The sequence below is a fragment of the Phacochoerus africanus genome, chromosome 5, assembly GCF_016906955.1.
Source record: "Phacochoerus africanus isolate WHEZ1 chromosome 5, ROS_Pafr_v1, whole genome shotgun sequence".
In the NCBI taxonomy this organism is placed as follows: Eukaryota; Metazoa; Chordata; class Mammalia; order Artiodactyla; family Suidae; genus Phacochoerus; species Phacochoerus africanus.
Window position 1 is genome coordinate 26,423,179 of NC_062548.1, and position 19,966 is coordinate 26,443,144.

A 19,966-nucleotide genomic window follows, 5' to 3' on the forward strand; every position below is an offset into this window, starting at 1 on the left:
TTTTTTTAGGGCCACACCTGCGGCATATGGAGATCCCCAGGCTAGGGCTCCAATGGGAGCTGTAGCCGCCGACCTACACCACAGCCACAGCAACACCAGAATCGAGCTGCGTCTGCGACGGCAACACCAGATCCTCAACCCACTGAGCGAGGCCAGGGATCGAACCCGCAACCTCATGGTTCCTAGTCGGAGTGTCTCTGCTGCACCACGACAGGAACTCCTCTCTTTCTTTTCTTACTCTTTCTTCCTTCCTTCTTCCCTCCCTTCCTTTCTTCTTTCCTTCTGTTCAATGCCTATGGCATACAGAAGTTCCTGGGCCAGGGATCAACCCTGCACCACACCAGTAACCAGAGCCATCGCATTGACAAAGCCGAATCCTTAACCTATTGAGCCACCAGGGAACTCCCCAAGCCTCCTTCTTCATCTGTAAACTGGGTTCGATCTTCCCATCTTACTTAGAGCGGTGGTTCTCAACTAGGCATGGTTTTGCCAGCCCGGGGGGCATTGGGCAATGCCTGGAGATAACTTTGGCTGTCACACTTGGCAGGGAAGGGAGGCTTGTGACTGCCATCTAGTGGACAGAGGCCAGGGACACTGCTAAACATCCTACGATGCCCAGGACGGTCCCCCAGGACAAAGAATTAACTGCTCCAAAAGGTCAATAGTACTGAGGTTGAGAAGCCCAGAGCTAGAAAATGTTTTTTATCTCTTCTCTGCAACAGAATCCCTGGGGAACTTGAGAAAATTCAAGTGCCCAGGCCCCACGTCCAATAACTCTGACCCCTGGTGAGTTTAAGGCATAGAACCCACCCAGACGTGGAGGGCTTGGGGGAGCATCAGCTGAGCGAATGTAGTCAAACACAGAGCAGTGTCTGACCCCCAGACACTTGCGTTCAAGACTCGAGGGTTATAGACATTTAAGTCAGTATGTGAGGCAAAGTCACAAGCATGGATGAGAGTAACCCGCAAAGACACCCCCCACCCTGAAGTCGAGAGAAAACTAGAAGTGACAACCTGGCAGTCCAATGTTAGGTGCTTGTGCAAGCTTTGTGGGGTTTTTTTTTTGGGGGGGGGTTGCCTTTTAGGGCCATACCCGCGGCATATGGAGGTTCTCAGGCTAGGGGTCAAATCAGAGCTACAACCACCTGCCTACGCCACAGCCACAGCAACACCAGATCCAAGCCGCGTCTGTGACCTACACCACAGCTCACACAACACCGGATCCTTAACCCACTGAGTGAGGCCAGGGATCAAACCTGCATCCTCATGGATACTAATTGAATTTGTTTCCCCTGCCTTACAACGGGAACTCCCAAGCTTTGATTTTTTTTTTTTTTCCCAACTGTTGGTCAGTATTTTAACTTGTGGGAAATTCCACATGAAAGTCTGGATTTTTGGATTCTCTTGGAAAAATCAAAGCCCTCCACCTGAGAGTCCCCTGGAAGCAACCAGCTGAAGCTAAGTGCCAGCAGCCACGTGCAGACAGGGGCGGTGCCAGATCCTCCAGACCGCACAGCCGCCTCCTTGCCTCACACCTGGCCCGCTTCACTGGCTTGTGTCACCCACCAGACCTGGAAGAAATGACAGCTGGAAACTTTAACTAGAGGCTCTGTAGGGGCAGGTCTGGGATGCAAACCACAGGCCCCTTTCAACAGTGCAGAGGAAGGGGACCTAGGGCCAAGGAGATGCCTCTTACAAAGCGTCCTTGAGTTGTAGTCTGAACCTAGTCCCCAGCTGCCCTGTCATCCCCTGGGAGCCTCTAGCCAGGCAGCGACTTCCTCCTCATGCTTGTCCCTCTGGCTCCCAGACCAGCGCCGTGGACATCTTCTCCGCAGGCTGCGTGTTCTACTACGTGCTCTCTGGTGGCAGCCACCCCTTCGGAGAGTGTCTTTATCGCCAGGCCAACATCCTTGCGGGGGCTCCCTGCCTGGCTCACCTGGAGGAAGAGGCCCACGGTGAGGGGGTCCGGGCTGGCCTGGCAGAGGGGGGAGGTGGCAGGGCAGAGGCTGGGCGGGCCTGAAGCCACCCTCCCCTCTTGCCTTTGCAGACAAGGTGGTGGCCCGGAACCTGGTGGAGGCCATGTTGAGCCCCCTGCCACAGGCTCGCCCCTCTGCTCAGCAGGCGCTGGCCCACCCCTTCTTCTGGAGCAGAGCCAAGCAGCTCCAGTTCTTCCAGGTCAGGGGGAAATCTTGGGAGCAGCCTCAGAACATCCCAAGTTTGGGTCCTAAGCAGCAGGAACAGGGGGAGCCAGGTTGGCTGGGGGGAGAAAGAGCTCCTTCTCTAAAACCAGGACAGAGCCCACACTCCTAAACCCAGCTGTCCGTGTGTGACAGCACACACTGTTCCTTTCGGCCCTAGTTGCCACTCCTACTATACCTGTGCCCAGAGAGCCCATTTCACTTGTGTGGCCTTGAGCCTCCGAGCCTCAGCTTGACCATCTGTAGTACAGTGGGGGCAACAGCATCTCCATCACAGGTTGGATTAGACCCGGCACAGCACAGAGACACCACACTCCGCGGGAGCTGACAGTCCTTGCCCTAAACTGTGCAGCTTTGGCTGCTCCCCTCCCGGCCTGTGGCCTCCCACACTGGCCAGGAGGCTCAGGAGCTCTGTGGGTCCTAGGACGTCAGCGACTGGCTGGAGAAGGAGCCTGAGCAGGGGCCCCTGGTGACAGCACTGGAGGCGGGGGGCTCCGAAGTGGTCCGGAGTGACTGGCACAAGCACATCTCGGTGCCGCTGCAGTCAGGTAGAGGCCAGACGCAGGTGGCCTGGGAGGCTGGTGGCGGGGGGGGCATCCAGTGGGGACAGCCGTGCCAACCACTTCCCTGTCCACAGATCTGAGGAGGTTCCGGTGGTATAAAGGCACGTCAGTGCGAGACCTGCTCCGCGCCGTGAGGAACAAGGTGAGCTCCGGGGTCGGAAGGGGGCCTGGGCGGATGGGGCGGCCCGGTCCAGCTGAGCCCCGGCTGTCTGCTTCTACCCCTCCAGAAGCACCACTACAGGGAGCTCCCGGATGTGGTACGGCAGGCCCTGGGCCCCGTCCCGGACGGCTTCGTCCAGTACTTCACAGACCGCTTCCCGCAGCTGCTGCTCCACACCTACTGCGCTATGCGGAGCTGCGCCTCCGAGAGCCTCTTCCTGCCCTACTACGCGCCGGCCACGGGCGCCAAGGGGCCGAGCCTGGGGGCAGCTGGGAGCTGATCCAGCCCCGCATCAAAAAGATCAGCAGGGGCTTGGCCGCTGGGGATGCGGGAGCGACAGCGTGGCCAGAGCCCAGGTGCCAGGCGCCCCTCGGGGAACACAAGCAAAGCAAGATTCACATCTGTTTAATGTATATAAAGGCAGGGCAAGGACAGTCCCAAATTCAATAGCAACCTTCTGTACAATTCACGTGGTGGGGCTGAGGGAAGGGGAAGAGGCCACAGACGCCCCACCGGGACATGTACAAAAATAACTTACACAGCGGCCCCCACCTGCGGGGAGGACACAGCTCTCGCCCCGGCCCCCAGGGCAGGGGACACACTATAAAACAGCACCACGGGCGCTAACCAGCATGGGCCAAGGTGCTGGAGGGGGTGCGAGGGGGCCAGTCCAGGGTGGTGGTGGTGGTGGTGGAGTGGGGGTGGCTACGAGGAGGCCTTGAGGCGGTTGGTGGCCGAGCGTGAGCTCAGCAGCTTGTCCACCATGGTGCGGGCGTAGCGCAGGCGGCTGGCCAGCTCCTTGGAGCAGCCGAACTCCTCCAGGAGGCTCAGGCGGTACGTGCGGAAGTCCCGCTTCTCGTCAATGTAGGTCACGGCGGCCATCAGCGGGCACAGGATGAGTTTGGTGTGGTCCTGGGGTGCGGGAAGCGGGAGGAGGATGGATGACAGGGGTTAAGGGCGATCTAGGATCCCAGCTGCCGGGGGTGCTGGGGGCCAGGAGAGGGCAGATATCCCAGCGGATGGGGGGACCCTGAGGGGGTCCTCACCCCACCCCCTTGCACGCCCTTCTCCTGCTGGCCGCCAAGGACGGGCCCCAGGCCTCCCACTCCCCGCCTGGCTCTGGGGGCCCCCCCGCTGCTGGGCGGCAGAACCCCCCTCCACCCCAACTCTCCAGGGCCCACCTGGAAGAAGTTGATCTGCACGCAGCCGTTACTGAGGTGCAGGATGATGGCGCTGCGGGTGCGAAACCAGGTTCGCAGGTAGGGGAGCCGGGCCAGCTCGTCGCCTTCCCGGGGTGTGATGTTGGCCCCCGCCTTCAGCAAGTGTTCGCTCATGTAGTTTCGGAAATACTTAAGGAGAGTGATCTAGTTGCGGAGGGAGGGAGGGAGGGAGTCCGGGGTTAGAGCCCCATCCGCCCGCGCACGGCCCTCGCTCCCCTGCAATAACCAGGCCGCAGGGCCGGCCGCACTCACCTTCTTTATCAAGGAGTTGGGGTGGGAACTCACGGTGAGGTAGGACTCCGTGCCATCACGCTCGATGTACTGCAGGCTGTCCCCGTCATTGTAGAGGATGAGGCGTGTGGAGTCATTGAAGAGCACCCCCACGCTGTTGTCGCACAGCTGATACCCTAGCGGCAGGTGGAGGGAGACCTCAGAAAGGGGGAGTGGGGAGCAGGGGGGGCACTGGGAGCTGGGATGGAGACAGGAGAGTGTTGAGAGTAGAGAACCTGGGAGCCAAGAAAGGCCAGAGCCCGTAACAACTTGCAGGGGCGCGCGGCCGGACCTGAGCCCCCCACCTGCCTGGGAGACACCTACCGAGGCCGTACTTGTCCGAATAGTCTACCCACTTGCTGACCCAGAAGATGGGGATGCAGGCGGGATCCTCAGCCTCTTCTGCGGCAGAAACAGACAAGACAACTAGTCAGGACCAGCCTCATCCCCGCACCATGCAGCTCGGTCAAGAGGCCTGGCCCCCCCCCTACCCCCCACCAAAGAGCACAGCAGGGCCTCTGACGGCGACAAGCTCAGACAGGCAGCACTGAACGGACGGTCACAGTGCAGAGCATCCACTCATGCGTCCAGCTGCCCCATTTATCCAAAGCCCACTACGTACCAGGTGCCACCGCAGCACAGTGAGCAATGGCCGTAGGGACAGAGCCATCAGTGTAAACATGTAAGTCACTTCAGTCGTGGCGAGAGTCAGTGAATGCTGAGTGATTGAAAAATTGTGAGAAGAGGAGTTCCCGTCGTGGCGCAGTGGTTAATGAATCCGACTAGGAACCATGAGGTTGCGGGTTTGGTCCCTGCCCTTGCTCAGTGGGTTAAGGATCCGGCGTTGCCGTGAGCCGTGGTGTAGGTTGCAGACGTGGCTCGGATCCCGCGTTGCTGTGGCTCTGGCATAGGTCAGTGGCTACAGCTCCGATTCGACCCCTAGCCTGGGAACCTCCATATGCCGCGGGAGCAGCCCAAGAAATAGCAACAACAACAACAACAAAAATTGTGAGAAGAGAGTTCCAGGTACATGAAAATGTCATGTTCTGTGCAGGCCATGATCCCTGCTTTTAAATACAATAAACAAATATGGTAACTTGAGAAGTGCTAGGAAGCGGGGCAGGGAGATGCTCGTGGCAGACACATGAGGGGGTGAGTGTGAGCCATGCAGGGATCTGGAGGACGTGCATGCCAGGGGCAGGGAACAGGGCCAGCCAGAGCCCCTCAGGGCGGAGCACATCTAGGTCTGTCATTTCCACTGTCCTGAAGGCCCAAGTGGAAGTCAGTATGTGCAAATATATCTGGCAGCGTGCGGAGCTGCTAGAAGAGACGGTGCTTATGGAGGCAGAAGAGATGAGTCAGAAAAAGAGGTTAAGGATCCGGCGTGAGCTGTGGTGTAGGTTGTAGACACGGCTCGGATCCCGAGTTGCTGTGGCTCTGGCGTAGGCCGGTGGCTACAGCTCTGATTTGACCCCTAGCCTGGGAACCTCCATATGCCGCGGGAAGCGGCCCTAGAAAAGGCAAAAAGACTAAAAAAGGAAAAAGAAAAAGAAGGGGCCCGACCACGGAGGGCCTGGGCCAGCAGACCACCCTGTCTGGGTTGTAATGTAGGGAAAACGGGGGAAGTGAAGGTATGATGGAGATGGGGCCTGGGCCAAGCTCCGGCACTCCAGGGTTGAGACTCCTCCGCCCGCTCCAGATGCCCCGGCCCGCAGTGCCCACCTTGCCTCACCAGCCCCCGCTCTGAGGGCTTGGAGGCGTTGACGCTGTGGAGCTGCTGCAGCATGTCACCGAGGTGGCCGTCAGCCGCCTCACTGGTCTCCCGCACCACGGGCTCCTCTTTTTCCCGGGGACGCTCGGGCATGGGGTTCTCCATGCCTGGGAAGAAGATGAGACACGGTCATTAGGCTGCAGGTCGGGAGGGTGCAGCCCCCCCCCGCCCCCATCACGCTGGTACTGTCCCCAGGGAACAGCTCTTTTCACTGCCACTGCTCTGGGTAAATGGAGTCAGTGCCAGGTTATGAGAGTGGACATGCCCTGCTCAGGTGACAGCGCCTGGTACTCTCACTGCTACCTATGGGAAGGCTTCAAGGCTGCATGCAGCCACTGAGCTTCAGATGCTCAGGCCTCTGACCCTATGCTGGGCCCTCAGGACATCCCTGGTCACTCAGGGAGACAAGCTCGAAGGCACGAGCAGCTTGGAGCTGCCTGCTTTCTATCCAAGAATTAAATGCATCTTCAGCATCCAGGATAAAGGGAGGGCTCAGTAACTGCAACTCATCAGCAAGATGGATTAAGCAGGCATGCAGTGAAAATGGAAGTGATTTTCTCCCTTGCTAAAATCTGCTTTATGTCCTTATATATGACCGAAGTCTGAAAGGATACACACTGACATTTAAATTTAACATTGCTGTGGTATAGGTTGCAGACGCGGCTCAGATCCTGCATTGCTGTGGCTCTGGCGTAGGCCGGTGGCTACAGCTCCGATTTGACCCCTAGCCTGGGAACCTCCATATGCCGCGGGAGCGGCCCAAAGAAATAGCAAAAAGACAAAAAAAATAAAAATAAAAAATAAATAAATTTAACATTGCTTATATTTGGATGACAGAAGCATGGGCGAGTTTTATTGTCTTTATGCTTAAATGTTTAATTCTTCATGCACTAGTTCTCCCTGAAAACATAAATTCTTCTTAAAATATTTAAAGATCTGAATTTTCATTTAAGAAAATCTTTGCTGTGGAGTTCCCGTTGTGTGGGATAGGCAGCGTCTCGGGAGTGCTGGATCACAGGTTCCATCCCCTGCCTGGCACAGTGGGTTAAGGATCTGGCATTACTGCAGCTGCGGCTTAGGTCGAGATTGGGGCTCAGTTCTGATCCCTGGCCCAGGCACTCCATATGCCCCAGGGCGGCCAAAAAAAGAAAAAAAGAAAGTCTATGTTGGGAGTTCCCGTCGTGATGCAGTGGTTAATGAATCCCACTAGGAACCATGAGGTTGCGGGTTTGATCCCTGGCCTTGCTCAGTGGGTTAAGGATCTGGCATTGCCGTGAGCTGTGGTGTAGGTTGCAGACGTGGCTCGGATCCCGTGTTGCTGTGGCTCTGGTGTAGGCTGGTGGCTACAGCTCTGATTGGACCCCTAGCCCAGGAACCCCCATACGCCGCAAGAACGGCCCAAGAAATGGCAAAAAGACCCAAAAAAAAAAAAAAAAGTGCTGCAGGCAAGATCCACCAGGGATGCTAAAATCAGTGGGTTAAAGTCTGAGGAGAAACAGAATCCTCTCAGAGGAGCTACCGACAAGGTATTAATTTATCACAAAGGGAAAAAACAGGAAATCTACAGTGAAGGTACCACCTTAACCAAGTGATCATGAATCAAAGCAAATAGTAATATAATCCTTAAAATAGCAGTATTATAAATTAACTCATATATTAAATTGGTGCCATACCCACACAGAGAAAGTATCTCAAGTGGCTTTTTTTTTTTTAAGCGGAATATATTCTGAGGACAAAGAGAACTGCAAGAAGTAAACATCATAACAGTAACTACTTTATATATGTTGAAAATTCATGTATGCAGTGTAAGGAAACAAGGTTTTCAATGTAAGAGAAAAGAAGTATAAAATTAAAGTCAAAACTCTAGGAGTTCCCATCGTGGCGTAGTGGCTAACGAATACGACTAGGAACCATGAGGTTGTGGGTTTGATCCCTGGCCTCGCTCAGTGGGTTAAGGATCTGGCGCTGCCATGAGCTGGGGTGTAGGTCGCAGATGCAGCTCAGATCCCGAGTTGCTGTGGCTCTATCGTAGGCCAGTGGCTACAGCTCTGATTCAACCCCTAGCCTGGGAATCTCCATATGCCACGAGTGTGGCCCTAGAAAAGACAAAAAAAAAAAAAGTAAAGCAAAAATTCTATATTATTACATTTAAATCAGACACAAGTTACCAAAGGAAAATTAAAGTAGTAACTTCCCAGTGGAGAATAAGATGGCTCTAAGTCTGGCATCAATGTGAAATTACCTGAACTTGACAACTGTGTGGTGTGCTGTGGCTACGTAAAAGAATCTTTGTTTTGGGAATTCCCGTCGTGGCGCAGTGGTTAACGAATCCGACTAGGAACCATGAGGTTGCGGGTTCGGTCCCTGCCCTTGCTCAGTGGGTTAACGATCCGGCGTTGCTGTGAGCTGTGGTGTAGGTTGCAGACACGGCTCGGATCCTGTGTTGCTGTGGCTGTGGCGTAGGCCGGTGGCTACAGCTCCGATTGGACCCCTAGCCTGGGAACCTCCATATGCCGCGGGAGCTGCCCAAGAAATAGCAAAAAGACGAAAAAAAAAAAATCTTTGTTTTTAGGAAATATACACTGAAGTATTAAGTAGCAAAGGCCAAAATGTATACAACTTACTCTCAGATAGTTTAGGGGAAAAATTATATATATAGAGAGAGAAAGCGAGAGAGAGAGAGCAAATGTAGAAAAATGTTAATTGGTGGAGAAAGGGGTACAAGATACAGAAGGTTTTTGTCTCTTACACCTTTTCATAATTTTGAAATAATATCTAAATAATATGGTAAAAAAAAATGCAAATCAGAACTAGCAGCATCAACTCAAGGTGCCCCCACCCCTATCATGGCCTTCCTAATTCTGTTCTCTGAAACAAGGACAACCGAAACAATTGGGATGTGGTTTTGTAAAAAAGGTCCATCCTCTCAAAGAGCTGCATCCTCTGTAAGTGTATGGGGGTGAAATGGCAAGATGTTTGGGATTAAGCTCAAAAAAACTTCAAAGGAACAAAGCAGGAGCGATGAAGCAAACGTGACTGTTGAGTCTGGTGGGGCTGTGGGGGGCTACTGCCTTGAGCTCTATGTGCGTAGCTGAAATTGTTCAACATTTTTCCAATGAACTATACAAGGTGATTTTAGCCAAAAAAAATTTTTTTTTTGGTCTTTTTGCCTTTTCTAGGGCCGCTCCCACGGCCCAGGCTAGGGGTCTAATCAGAGCTGTAGCCTCCAGCCTACGCCAGAGCCACAGCAACTCGGGATCTGAGCCGCGTCTGCGACCTACACCACAGCTCAGGGCAACGCCGGATCCTTAACCCACTGAGCAAGGGCAGGGATCAAACCCACAACCTCATGGTTCCTAGTCGGATTCATTAACCACTGAGCCACGACGGGAACTCCGCAGCCAATGTTTTTAATTGGTAAGACTTTTTCAGGCATGGCATTCTGTCACTCTTCCTTGGAGGCATGAAAGGCCTGATTCAGCCCTGGTTAAGGTCTGTCTTTCCTGAGAGGGCCGTAGGAAGAAGGGCATTCTGTCAGAAGCTGGGGCCTGTCCCACTGCACACCTGAGCTTTGGGGGCCAGCCGTTTACACACCTGAGGCCTAGGCTCTCTTGGCATCTGCGGTCTACTCAGACTCTGGTTTACCTTTATTGAGGACTGTGAGAGGCTTCCGGCTGCTGGGGTCCAGGCTACTGGGAGCAATTGAAAACCTCGGTGGGATGGTGAGGCAGGTGATGGGGAGGCGGGCGGGGATATAGCCGGAAGTGAAAAACTCGTCATTGAGCAGCTCGTGAATGGTTGGGCGGGCAGTGGGATCCGTCTGAAGCATCTTCTGGATGAGGGAGGCGGCCACGGGGTTGATGTGCTGGAGCGGAGAGGGACAGCCATCAGCAGGATGTGAGGGGGGGACCTGAGGGCGGGCCCCCACCCCAGCCTCAAACATGCCACATGCGGCAGCTACCGACATGCCAAGATTCCACTACGAGCTTTACCGAGTTGACAAGTGTCAACCTAGGTGGCGAGAATGATCCTTTCTCCTTCCTCTTAATACTCGAGATTAATTTGAAGGCATTGTTGTGCCAGAATTTGCACTGGCACAATTCAAGTTGCTCACGGCTAGAGCAACACTTGAGAACACAGGCTCGGAGCTCGTAAAGACCTGGTTTAAGTCGCAGCTCTATCCCCTAATACCAGCTGTGACAATTAACCTGACTTTTGGAGCCTTTGTATCTCCATCTAGAAAACAGGGACACAGCGCCAAGCTTGGGGTCCTGGTGAGGAGATCCAGCCTGGCGCAGGTCAAATGCACAGTAATAGCCTAGCATCAACTATGCACTTACTATGGGCCAGCAAAGCATTCTAACCACTTCAGGTATATCAACTCATTTAGTCCCCACAGAAGCACCAAAGGCGCAAAGATCTCTGTAACTCCCCCCTTTTGCAGATGAGGAAACTGAGGCACAGAGGGGTGAAGTGCCTTAGAATACACCCCTAGTAAGCGGTGGAGCCAGCACCCACACCGAGGCACAGGCAGCTCCAGCTCCCACGCTCGGAACCATTCTGTGCTCTGTTCAATGACTGACCCTTGGTGACAGATTCAGTCCGTCTGTCCTTATGGAGATAGGGCTCTTAGCTTCACACACAAGGCAAAGACACCAAACGGGAAAGCAGCAGTGTGCCTGGCTGCTGCAGCCTGTCCCTCTCAATGTGCTCAAGCTGGTGGCTGCAAAAGCACCCCACTCTGCACGCACAGCGGTTCGTGACTCTGTGAGCGCTTATTGACACGAGGTGCTCTGGGCCAGGGGCTCCTTGTGTTCGGGCTGCTAAGTGGCAGAAACCATCTGAATCAAGACGGCCCACTTCCAAGGCTTAAGCAGCGCTTCTCTGTCTGCCTCCTACTCCCTCCTCTCTCTCTTTTTTTTTTAGGGCCGCACCTACAGCATATGGAGGTTCCCAGGCTAGGGGTAGAATTGGAGCTGTAGCTGCCGGCCTACACCATGGCCACAGCAATGCGGGATCCAAGCAGAGTCTGCTGCCTACACCACAGCTCATGGCAACTCGGGATCCTTAACCCACTAAGCGAGGCCAGGTGTCGAAACTTCGTCCTCATGGACGCTAGTCAGATTCATTTCTACTGAGCCACAACAGGAACTCCTCACTCTCTTTTTATTTTACACATCTTTTGGGTTATCTGCCCAACCTTTGAGAACCTACAAACTTCTCTCCCCAACCCCTAAAAATGCTTTTGTGCACAAATGTCAGATTCTGGATACAATTTCAGATAAGGACCCCCCAAAACTCTTGTGGGTATCCTAAGGGTGGGACTGACCTACCTCTGTCCTCAGGATATGCGGGGCTCAATAAATAGCTTGGGATGGGGACGGGGGGTAAGACTTAAATGTAAACTTAAAAGTGTTTTCAGTCACCTTGGGAATACTGTACTCATTCTTCTTGATCCGGAGGTAGGTCTCTTTAAGGCAAGAGGTCTCAAAAGGTGGCTTGCCCACTAACAAGGTATACCTGTAAGCACAAGGAGGGATTTGGCTCAAGGCGCCCACCCAAAACCCAGATGCAGGAGGAATCATCTTAGGGCCAGAAAGAAAGTCAGACATCTTCTGGACACTCACTAGGACCCTGGGGCCCCAGAGGGCAGCCCGAAAGTCCACTGGCATGGGGGGTGGGGGGAGTCAGTAGAATAGAGGTGATGAGACTGGGTTCTCATGGGTGGGTGACTTTCTGGCTAGAGCCTGCAGTAATCTAGGGCCCCAGAGGCCGCCAGCCAACACACAACAGGTCAAAGCAGGTGGGCCAGCAGCTTCTACAGAGGTAGCTCCACAGTTAATACTTCTCGTACTCAAGGCTACAAGCTTTCATTTGAAGAACTCCCACTGCAAAGAAGTAGGAAAGCCATCACTGCAACTCATTTCTAACTCTCCAGGACCCAGAGCAACAGCGAAAGGGCTACCACCTGAACAGGCCCTACTCTGCCCACCACCCACCCACCTCTGATGGCCCTGATCTAGACAGGTGGCAAGCCCTCCTGCCGCCAGCTGTAACTCCTGGCCTCATTCCTCGCACCCAATGCTTCTTTCTAGATGGGAGGTTTTAATACTTTACTGTGCAAGGAAATCACTCAAGGGTCTTCAAAGCCTGGGTCCTGAGATTCTGCGTTTCTAACAAGTTCCTAGATGCTGCTTGCTGGCTGGTGTGCCAGACTCTGAATGGCAAGGGACTGAAGTGAGTTTGTGGAGACCTTCCCTCCTCCATTCCCTGGACCTGCAGCCCAGGCTACAGGAATCAGGAAACATCAGGGAGAAAAAAAGATATGGAAATGAGGCTTCCTGGGTGGCAGTGTGTCCTTTGGAGCAGCCTTTCCACAGGCAGAAAGGTCTACAGGATTAAGATCTGCTGGGGGAGATGTCGAGCGTGGGTCCTGAAGACAACTCCCAACTTACATGATGCACCCAATAGACCACACGTCCACCTCGAAACTGTGTCCCTTCTTGCTCAGCACCTCAGGAGCTATGTAATTAGGAGTCCCGCACAGGGTCTTCTTCCGTTCCCCGTCATACTCGACTTTGGTTGCCAGTCCAAAATCCCCTGGGACAGAGAGAGGAAGAGGGGGACCTCAGACTTTAGCCTCTGCCATCTGTCACTGCTGACGGCTGGTTCAGGTGTAACCTTCAAGAACCAAGGTCAGAGTTCCCATTGTGGGGCAGCGGAAACAAATCCGACTAGTAACCGTGACGTTGTGGGTTCAATCCCCGGCCTCAGGCAGTGGGTTAAGGTCTGGCGTCTCCGTGAAGTGTGGTGTAGGTTGCAGATGTGGCTTAGCTCCCCGCCTTGCTGTGGCTGTGGTGTAGGCTGGCAGCTGTAGCTTTGATTAGACCCCTAGCCTGGGAACCTCCATGTGCCACGGGTGCGGCCCTGAAAAACAAACAAAGAGAACCAGGGTCGTTAGTTCCCTCAAGCCTCTCATCAAGGCTTCCCCAGGAATCCTCCCACCATGCTGGCCGGGGGGCAGGGGGACACCCTCCCAGAGACCTACTCACCCCTCCCCTCAGAAAGGAGGTCTTCCTCTCAAAGGGAATTGATAGGGAGAGCAAAACTCAAGTGCCTTCCAGGATTAAGCAAATAAACATGAAGACTGCTACTTGGCAAGTTTGTGACGAAGTAATAGGGAGGGGTGGGGACTGTGGCAAACCGGATGTCTAAAGGAACACGCTGCTTTTCAGTCTAGCAAAGAGCTGCCCTGAGGGAAGGCTGTCCCTGGACAGCTGAAGCTCCCAATTTTTTAAAAAGAGCTTTGAATCTAGATTTTCACATCAATTTCAAAAAAAAAGTGCAAACGAATTCGGATGCTGGTTTGTGGCTCTTTGTTTTAAATTTCTGTACTAATGAGATGATTCTAGAGGCAATCAACAGCTCAGAGCATCCTTCTCTTCCTCCCTCCTTCCTCGCCTTCCCATTTCCTTTCTCCCAGCTCCTCCTCATTCCCACTTCCTGCAATGTCAAACGCCCTTGCAGGCCCAGCTCCTCACCTATTTTCACCTCCAGATCCTCGTTCAGGAAGAGGTTGCCCAGCTTGAGGTCTCTGTGAATAACACGGTTTCGGTGCAGGTACTGGCAGCCGAGGACGATCTGCCGCAAATAGTAGCGGGCCTCAGGCTCGGTGAGTGCTTTCCTCCGCTTGTGCAGCTCCAGGAGAGACTGGGCGAGGGGAGGAAGGAGGAACGGGCAGTGGGTACTCAGGCCCAAGGCAGGGAAGCAGTATCATTAGGTGAAAGCTGCCTAGGAGCCTACCCAGCATTCCTTCTCCAGGACAGCGATGATCTCCACTCTCCCCTAAGCCAGGCCACAACGGTTCAGAGCACCCTCTCTCCCACCAGCTCCCTTACCTGGGACTCCTCTCTCAACCCTTCAGCAAGTTCAAGAGTCCCCCGTATGCCCCCTCCCCCCAGCCACCCCCTCGTCAGGCCTCTTCCGCAGCAAGAGATCCCTTTTCTGACCCCTCTCCTCCCCGGAAGCCCCCAAGTCTGGCTCCAACTACCCTGTGCCTGACCCAACCCCACTCCAGAAGGTCCAGAGCACCCCGTACCTAGCAACTCCGGAAGACCATTAGCAGGGTTCTCCCGCGACCCCCGCCTCCCCCACTCCGCCCAACTCCTAGCGTCCTTGAGCCGCCTTCCCTAGAGGCAACGCGACCCGGGCTCCACTAAACCCGAATCCCCCTCCCCTAGCAGCCCCAAGTGCCAAGCCCCCTCTCTACTCGAGACCTTCTCCACTCCCAGCTCGAGATTCCCACCCAGCACCTCCTCTCCAGCAGCTCCGAGTCCCGGGGGGTCCCCTCCCCAGCAGCTGGGTCCAGACGCCCCAACCCCAGCCTGCAGGCAGCTCCAGTTTCCCAGCAGCGACACTCACTCTCCGGCGGCAGAGCTCCAGCACCACGAACACGAAGTCGTTGTCCTCGAAAAAGCCGTGGAAACCGACGACGTGCTGGTGGGCAAGGCTGCGGTGAATGGATATCTCCATGGACATCTTCTCCTTCTGGTGCGGCTTGAGCAGCAGCGACTTCGGCACGATCTTGCCGGCGAACACCTCCTTCGTGTCCGCGTCCGAGATCTCGAAGCACTTGGCAAAGCCGCCCTTCCCCAGAAAGCGCCCGCGGAGATAGCGCCGCCGGCTGCGCGGGTCCACTAGGACCTCCGGAATCTCTTTCGCCGGCGGAGCGGCCGCCGGGGCCCCGGGAGCTGCAACTCCGGGGCCCCCGGCTTTTCCTGGGTCAGCCGGTGCCCGCGCCAGCTTCCCTGTAGTTGCCGCCGCACTCATGTCCCCGGAGTTGCTCAGCGGACCTGGCAGGGTCTGGGCCGAGGCTAGACACCGCTCTGCCCCTCCTCGAATTCAAACGCGGCGCCGGGAACGTTACAAAAGCCTACGCGCTACTGATTGGCCGCGGGGATTTAAAATCCAAACCCGCCCGCCGCGCGGCACTATGGGAGCTCTTTGCGCAGCAGCCTCCTTTAAACCCGTGCCCAGCCCGGGGAGGAGAAGCTTGATTGACGGGGACTCGCGGACACGTGGGATGCCTGGGAAACCAGACCCGGCGTGGGGATGCCGAGACCCAGCCCCAGGAGCGGGGGAGTTCGGGGTTTCTCCCTTTCTCGGCGGCTGGGGAAGGTTGGGCAGTCCACGTGCACCTCCCCCAGGAAGTTTTTCCCACCACCTTCCTTCACCCCTGCCCCGCCTTCGAGCTTATAAACTGAGAACGGAGACCCGGCAGCGCCGAGAGGTAGCTGGGAGAGCCTTAACACCCGCCTTCGACGTCATCACCTCTCTTCCAAGTCCCTGCAGTAAACTAAAATCTAAGTAAAAAGAGGATGCTTGCCAGGCAAATGCAACCTTCAAGACAAACCCCCTACTCCCCTCCTTCAAATAACAGCTGCTCCTGAGCCTCTGGGTTACAGCTCAAGGCTACTCAAAGTATGGTGCAGGAACCACCAGCATTACCACCACCTGGGAGCTTGTTAGAAAGGCAAAGCTTCAGGCCTCACCGCAGACCTCCCAGTGAGTCCTACACTTAGGGAAGTTTGAGAAGCTCAGAACCAGAGCCCCCACCCCGCTATTCTGCAAGAAAGTCGGCTGGCTGGCTCACTGCTGTCTCCCAGCGCCTAAAATAGTGGACCTTCAATTGTTTGGTAAGAGAGACTGTGTGGCTGGTTGGTGGAATGCCTGGCAAACTGGTAGACCAAGGCCAAATTTGGTCTGCAGAGGTGTTTTGTTTGGTCTCCCGCTGTTAAATTTTTGGATCCATTTACAGGTTCAAAAATAAAGAGAGCTCACATTAAAAAATCAGTTTTGTGGCTTTTTCTTAAGGAAAACTACTTGCTGTGGCAACTCTATGCCTACATACCTTTCCAGTTTGCCACAGTTCCCAGCTACCCCTTTGCCCATTTGCCTGTCCGGCTTCTGCAGATGTTTGAGCGGAAACCCTGCAATAGCCGATTACCCAGGTTAGTGGTCTTTAGTAATAGTTAGACATCCTATAATGTCTGTGCTAGAACTCAGCAAAAATCAACCGAATTACAAGTATCTCTTTACCTGACTCCCAATAAACAAAGTGGCATGATGACATCATTCCTACCCCATATCCCAAGCTCCCAGCATAGTGCCTAATAAAAAGGAGTGATTAAGGAGTTCCCGTCGTGGCGCAGTGGTTAATGAATCCGACTAGGAACCATGAGGTTGCGGGTTCGGTCCCTGCCCTTGCTCAGTGGGTTAACGATCCGGCGTTGCCCTGAGCTGTGGTGTAGGTTGCAGACGCGGCTCGGATCCTGCGTTGCTGTGGCTCTGGCGTAGGCCGGTGGCTACAGCTCCGATTCAACCCCTGGCCTGGGAACCTCTATATGCCGCGGGAGCGGCCCAAGAAATAGCAACAACAACAACAACAACAATAACAACAAAAAAAAGACAAAAAAAAAGGAGTGATTAAAATGTTTGCTGAATAGGGAGCTTCCATTGTGGCTCGGTGGGTTATGAACCTGACTAGCATCCATGAGGACCCAGATTGGATCTCTGGCCTCTCTCAGTAAGTTAAAGATTGCTGTGAACTGTGGTGTAGGTTGCACATCTGGCTCAGATTCCACGTGGCTATGGCGTAGGCCAGTGGCTGCAGTTCCCATTTGACCCCTAGCCTGGGAACTTCCATGTACCACAGGCACAGCCCTAAAAAGCAAAAAAGCAAAAAAAAAAAAAGTTTGCTAAATAAACTATTACATTTAGAATGGATAAGCAATGAGGTCCTGCTGTATAGCACAGGGAACTCTATACAATCACTTGTCATAGAACATGATAGAAAATAATATGAAAAAAAGAATATGCATATGTATAACTGGGTCACTCTGTACAGCAGAAATTGACAGAACACGGTAAATCAACTATCATAAAAAACTTTTAAAAAGATAAAATGTTTACTAAGTTTTTTAAGTTATTCTTTTTTAACCCCTGTGATGTGTAATATCCATTTTTATCTTTTTATAAAGTTGACTCACCCTGCCAGAAAAGTATACATATCTTAACTGTACAGCTCAGTGAATTTTCACAAACTGAACACACCCCATGTAAACAGCACCCAGACTGAGAAAGAGAATACTACCAACACGCCAGAAGTCTCTCTTGTGCTCTGTGTTGGGGCTCCCCAAGACCACCCCCAGTTTGATGATTCATTAAGAGATTCCCAGGGCTCAGCATATAGTCCTACTCACAGACAGCTAAGGTTTATTGCAGCGAAAGGCTACGAAGCAAAATCAAAAGGGAAGAGGCGCATGGGACAAAATCCATAGGCAACCAGGCCCCACCTTCCCAGAGTCTTCTCCCAGTGGAGTCACACAGGACACACTTGATTCCTCCAGCAATGAGTGTGATGACATGCATGAACTGTCATCTACCAGGAAAGCTTATTAGAGACTCAGCTCCTAGGGCTTTTCTGGGGGCGCCCTCTGCTAGCACAAACCCAAATTCCGGATTCCTGGAGGGAACGCAGGTATACAGCATAAACCACATTGTTTGCACAGTGTAGGCCCAGTGAGCGACTCTTTATCATTGAGGAAATGGTGAAAACCTTCCTGAAATCCAAGAACTGAAATGCCAGCCAAGGGCCAACCACGGAGCAGGTCTTTCTAAGGAGAGCAGTCTCAGGCCTGCTTTAGTAGCTCTCTTCTGCACAGTCCACCCCCTCGGCCCTTGGCCAAGTCTTCCTTGGAGCAAAGTTATTATCATTAGGCCCCCCACACGAAAGAGTGAGACCAACCTGCAATACTGCTCTCAGTTATGTCTGTTACAAGTCTGAAATCAGTCAAAGTAAATCCCATTAACCATAAGTCTATCTTAGGGGAGTTCCCAGCGTGGCGTAGTGGAAGTGAATCCGGCTAGGAACCATGAGATTGCAGGTTCGATCCCTGGCCTCGCTCAGTGGGTTAAGGATCTGGCATTGCCATGGCTGTGGTGTAGGTTGGCAGCTATAGCTCCGATTCAACCCCTAGCCTAGGAATCTCCACATGCTGCGGGTGCAGTCCTTAAAAAAAAAAAAAAAAAAAATCTATCTTAGAAAGCCAGGCAACCTCCTCCTTGGTTTCTGTCTGACTTGTTTATACCTGGCTGAAGGCATGGACTCAGATGCAGCACAGCTGTGGCCAGTAAATTCAAGCTGACCTGACGCCCGCCAGGGCTGAGGCAGTGTGGTGATAGGGCACAGAGGTGAAAAACAATCCCACAGGGGACATGGGATCACTGGAAACGACTTTATAATGTTAGGAGACCTCATGCAGGGCATCCATTAGGCAGGCAGTCAGGTTATCTGGAACCCCACCCCCCAACTCCCAGGTAGCTGCTTACCACGGGGCCTCCCTACCCTAGAGTTTCCAGTCCAGTCTAAAAAAATCATCCAGTCCTTAGTTTCCGAGGGACTGTCTAAAGGCAGTCAGTTCCCCACAGTTTTTTTTTTTTTTTTTTTTTTTTTTTGCTATTTCTTGGGCCACTCCTGCGGCATATGGGAGGTTCCCAGGCTAGGGGTCGAATTGGAGCTGTGGCCGCCAGCCTACGCCAGAGCCACAGCAACGCAGGATCCGAGCCGCGTCTGCAACCTACACCACAGCTCAGGGCAACGCCGGATCGTTAACCCACTGAGCAAGGGCAGGGACCGAACCCGCAACCTCATGGTTCCTAGTCGGATTCGTTAACCACTGCGCCACGACAGGAACTCCTCCCCACAGTTTTGTGGGGGTTTTTTTTGTGTTTTGTTGTTGTTGTTGTTTTGTTTTTGCTTTTTCAGGGCAGCACCCGCAGCATATGGAAGTTCCCAGGCTAAGGGCTGAATTGAAGCTACTGCTGCCAGCCTGCACCACAGCCATAGCAACTCGGGATGTGAGCCGTGTCTGATGCAACCTACACCACAGCTCTCACGGCAATGCCAGACCCAGATCCTTAACCCACTGAGCAAGGCCAGGGATTGAACCCACAACCTCATGGTTACTAGTCAGATTCGTTTCTGCTGAGCCACAATAGGAACTCCTTCCCCCCTGCCCCCCAACCACAGTTTCGTGTGTCCAATACACAAGGTCATCCATCTCACGAGTGTGGAAGATTAAGGTGTTCTGTATAGAAAGTGAACATACCTGGCACAGAAGTGGTCACAGGCCCAGCCATCTGAACTCAAAGCCCTCTCCTGCTGGGAAAGGCAGCACTGGGAGTTTTCCTTCAGGAAGAGGGGAAAGCTCCCAAAATAGTTCTGAGATACCAAGATCATAAATGCTCTCCCCCCAGAGCTCCCTAGGTGCTAGGTTTTTGTTTTTCCTTATTGTTACAAAATCAACATGACCCACAGATCGGCAATCCTAACTCGACACTGTTTTTCAAGCATCTCTTATTCCCATCTGGGCCTTTCATCCAGAAGGACTGTATACAACAGGCACAGAAGTATTTTTGCGGATAAACATTTTAATACAATTTATCTGAAAAGACATTCAGGAATTGATCACGGTATGTTGTGGGCTGAATGGTGTTTTGCCCCAATGTACATGTTAAAGCTCGAAGGCCCAGTACTGCAGAATGTAACTGTATTTGGAGATATGGCCTTTAAAGAGATGATGAAAGTAAAACAGAGGTCCTCTGAGTGGGCACTGATCCAATACGACTGGTGTTCTTATAAGAAGAGATTAGGACACAGACCACACAGAGAGAGGGGTGACCATGTGACGATACAGTGAGAAGGTTGCCATCCGCAAGCCAAA

At 53.4% G+C, this 19,966-nt stretch overlaps 2 protein-coding genes across 3 annotated transcripts in view; one reads left to right on the forward strand and one right to left on the reverse strand.

Moving 5' to 3' along the window:
- The window catches only part of ERN2 (endoplasmic reticulum to nucleus signaling 2), a 26,543-nt gene extending 23,157 nt beyond the window's left edge, over nucleotides 1-3,386 (forward strand). For both annotated transcript variants that reach the window (XM_047780295.1, XM_047780296.1), the window contains exons 18-22: nucleotides 1,808-1,955; nucleotides 2,048-2,175; nucleotides 2,623-2,746; nucleotides 2,836-2,903; nucleotides 2,989-3,386. In XM_047780295.1, the coding sequence (XP_047636251.1) occupies nucleotides 1,808-1,955; nucleotides 2,048-2,175; nucleotides 2,623-2,746; nucleotides 2,836-2,903; nucleotides 2,989-3,201 (681 nt within the window). In that variant the 3' untranslated portion in view covers nucleotides 3,202-3,386. The remainder of the gene's footprint in view (nucleotides 1-1,807; nucleotides 1,956-2,047; nucleotides 2,176-2,622; nucleotides 2,747-2,835; nucleotides 2,904-2,988) is intronic.
- Nucleotides 3,311-16,376, reverse strand: PLK1 (polo like kinase 1). Its single transcript, XM_047780297.1, has 10 exons — nucleotides 14,604-16,376; nucleotides 13,724-13,892; nucleotides 12,638-12,782; nucleotides 11,609-11,702; nucleotides 9,828-10,047; nucleotides 6,134-6,289; nucleotides 4,736-4,813; nucleotides 4,394-4,548; nucleotides 4,103-4,285; nucleotides 3,311-3,833 (listed from the first exon to the last, which is right to left on the reverse strand). The coding sequence occupies exons 1-10, from the start codon at nucleotides 15,009-15,011 to the stop codon at nucleotides 3,627-3,629; spliced, it is 1,815 nt and encodes a 604-aa protein (XP_047636253.1). The 5' UTR covers nucleotides 15,012-16,376; the 3' UTR covers nucleotides 3,311-3,626.
- Nucleotides 16,377-19,966: the final 3,590 nt, after the last annotated feature.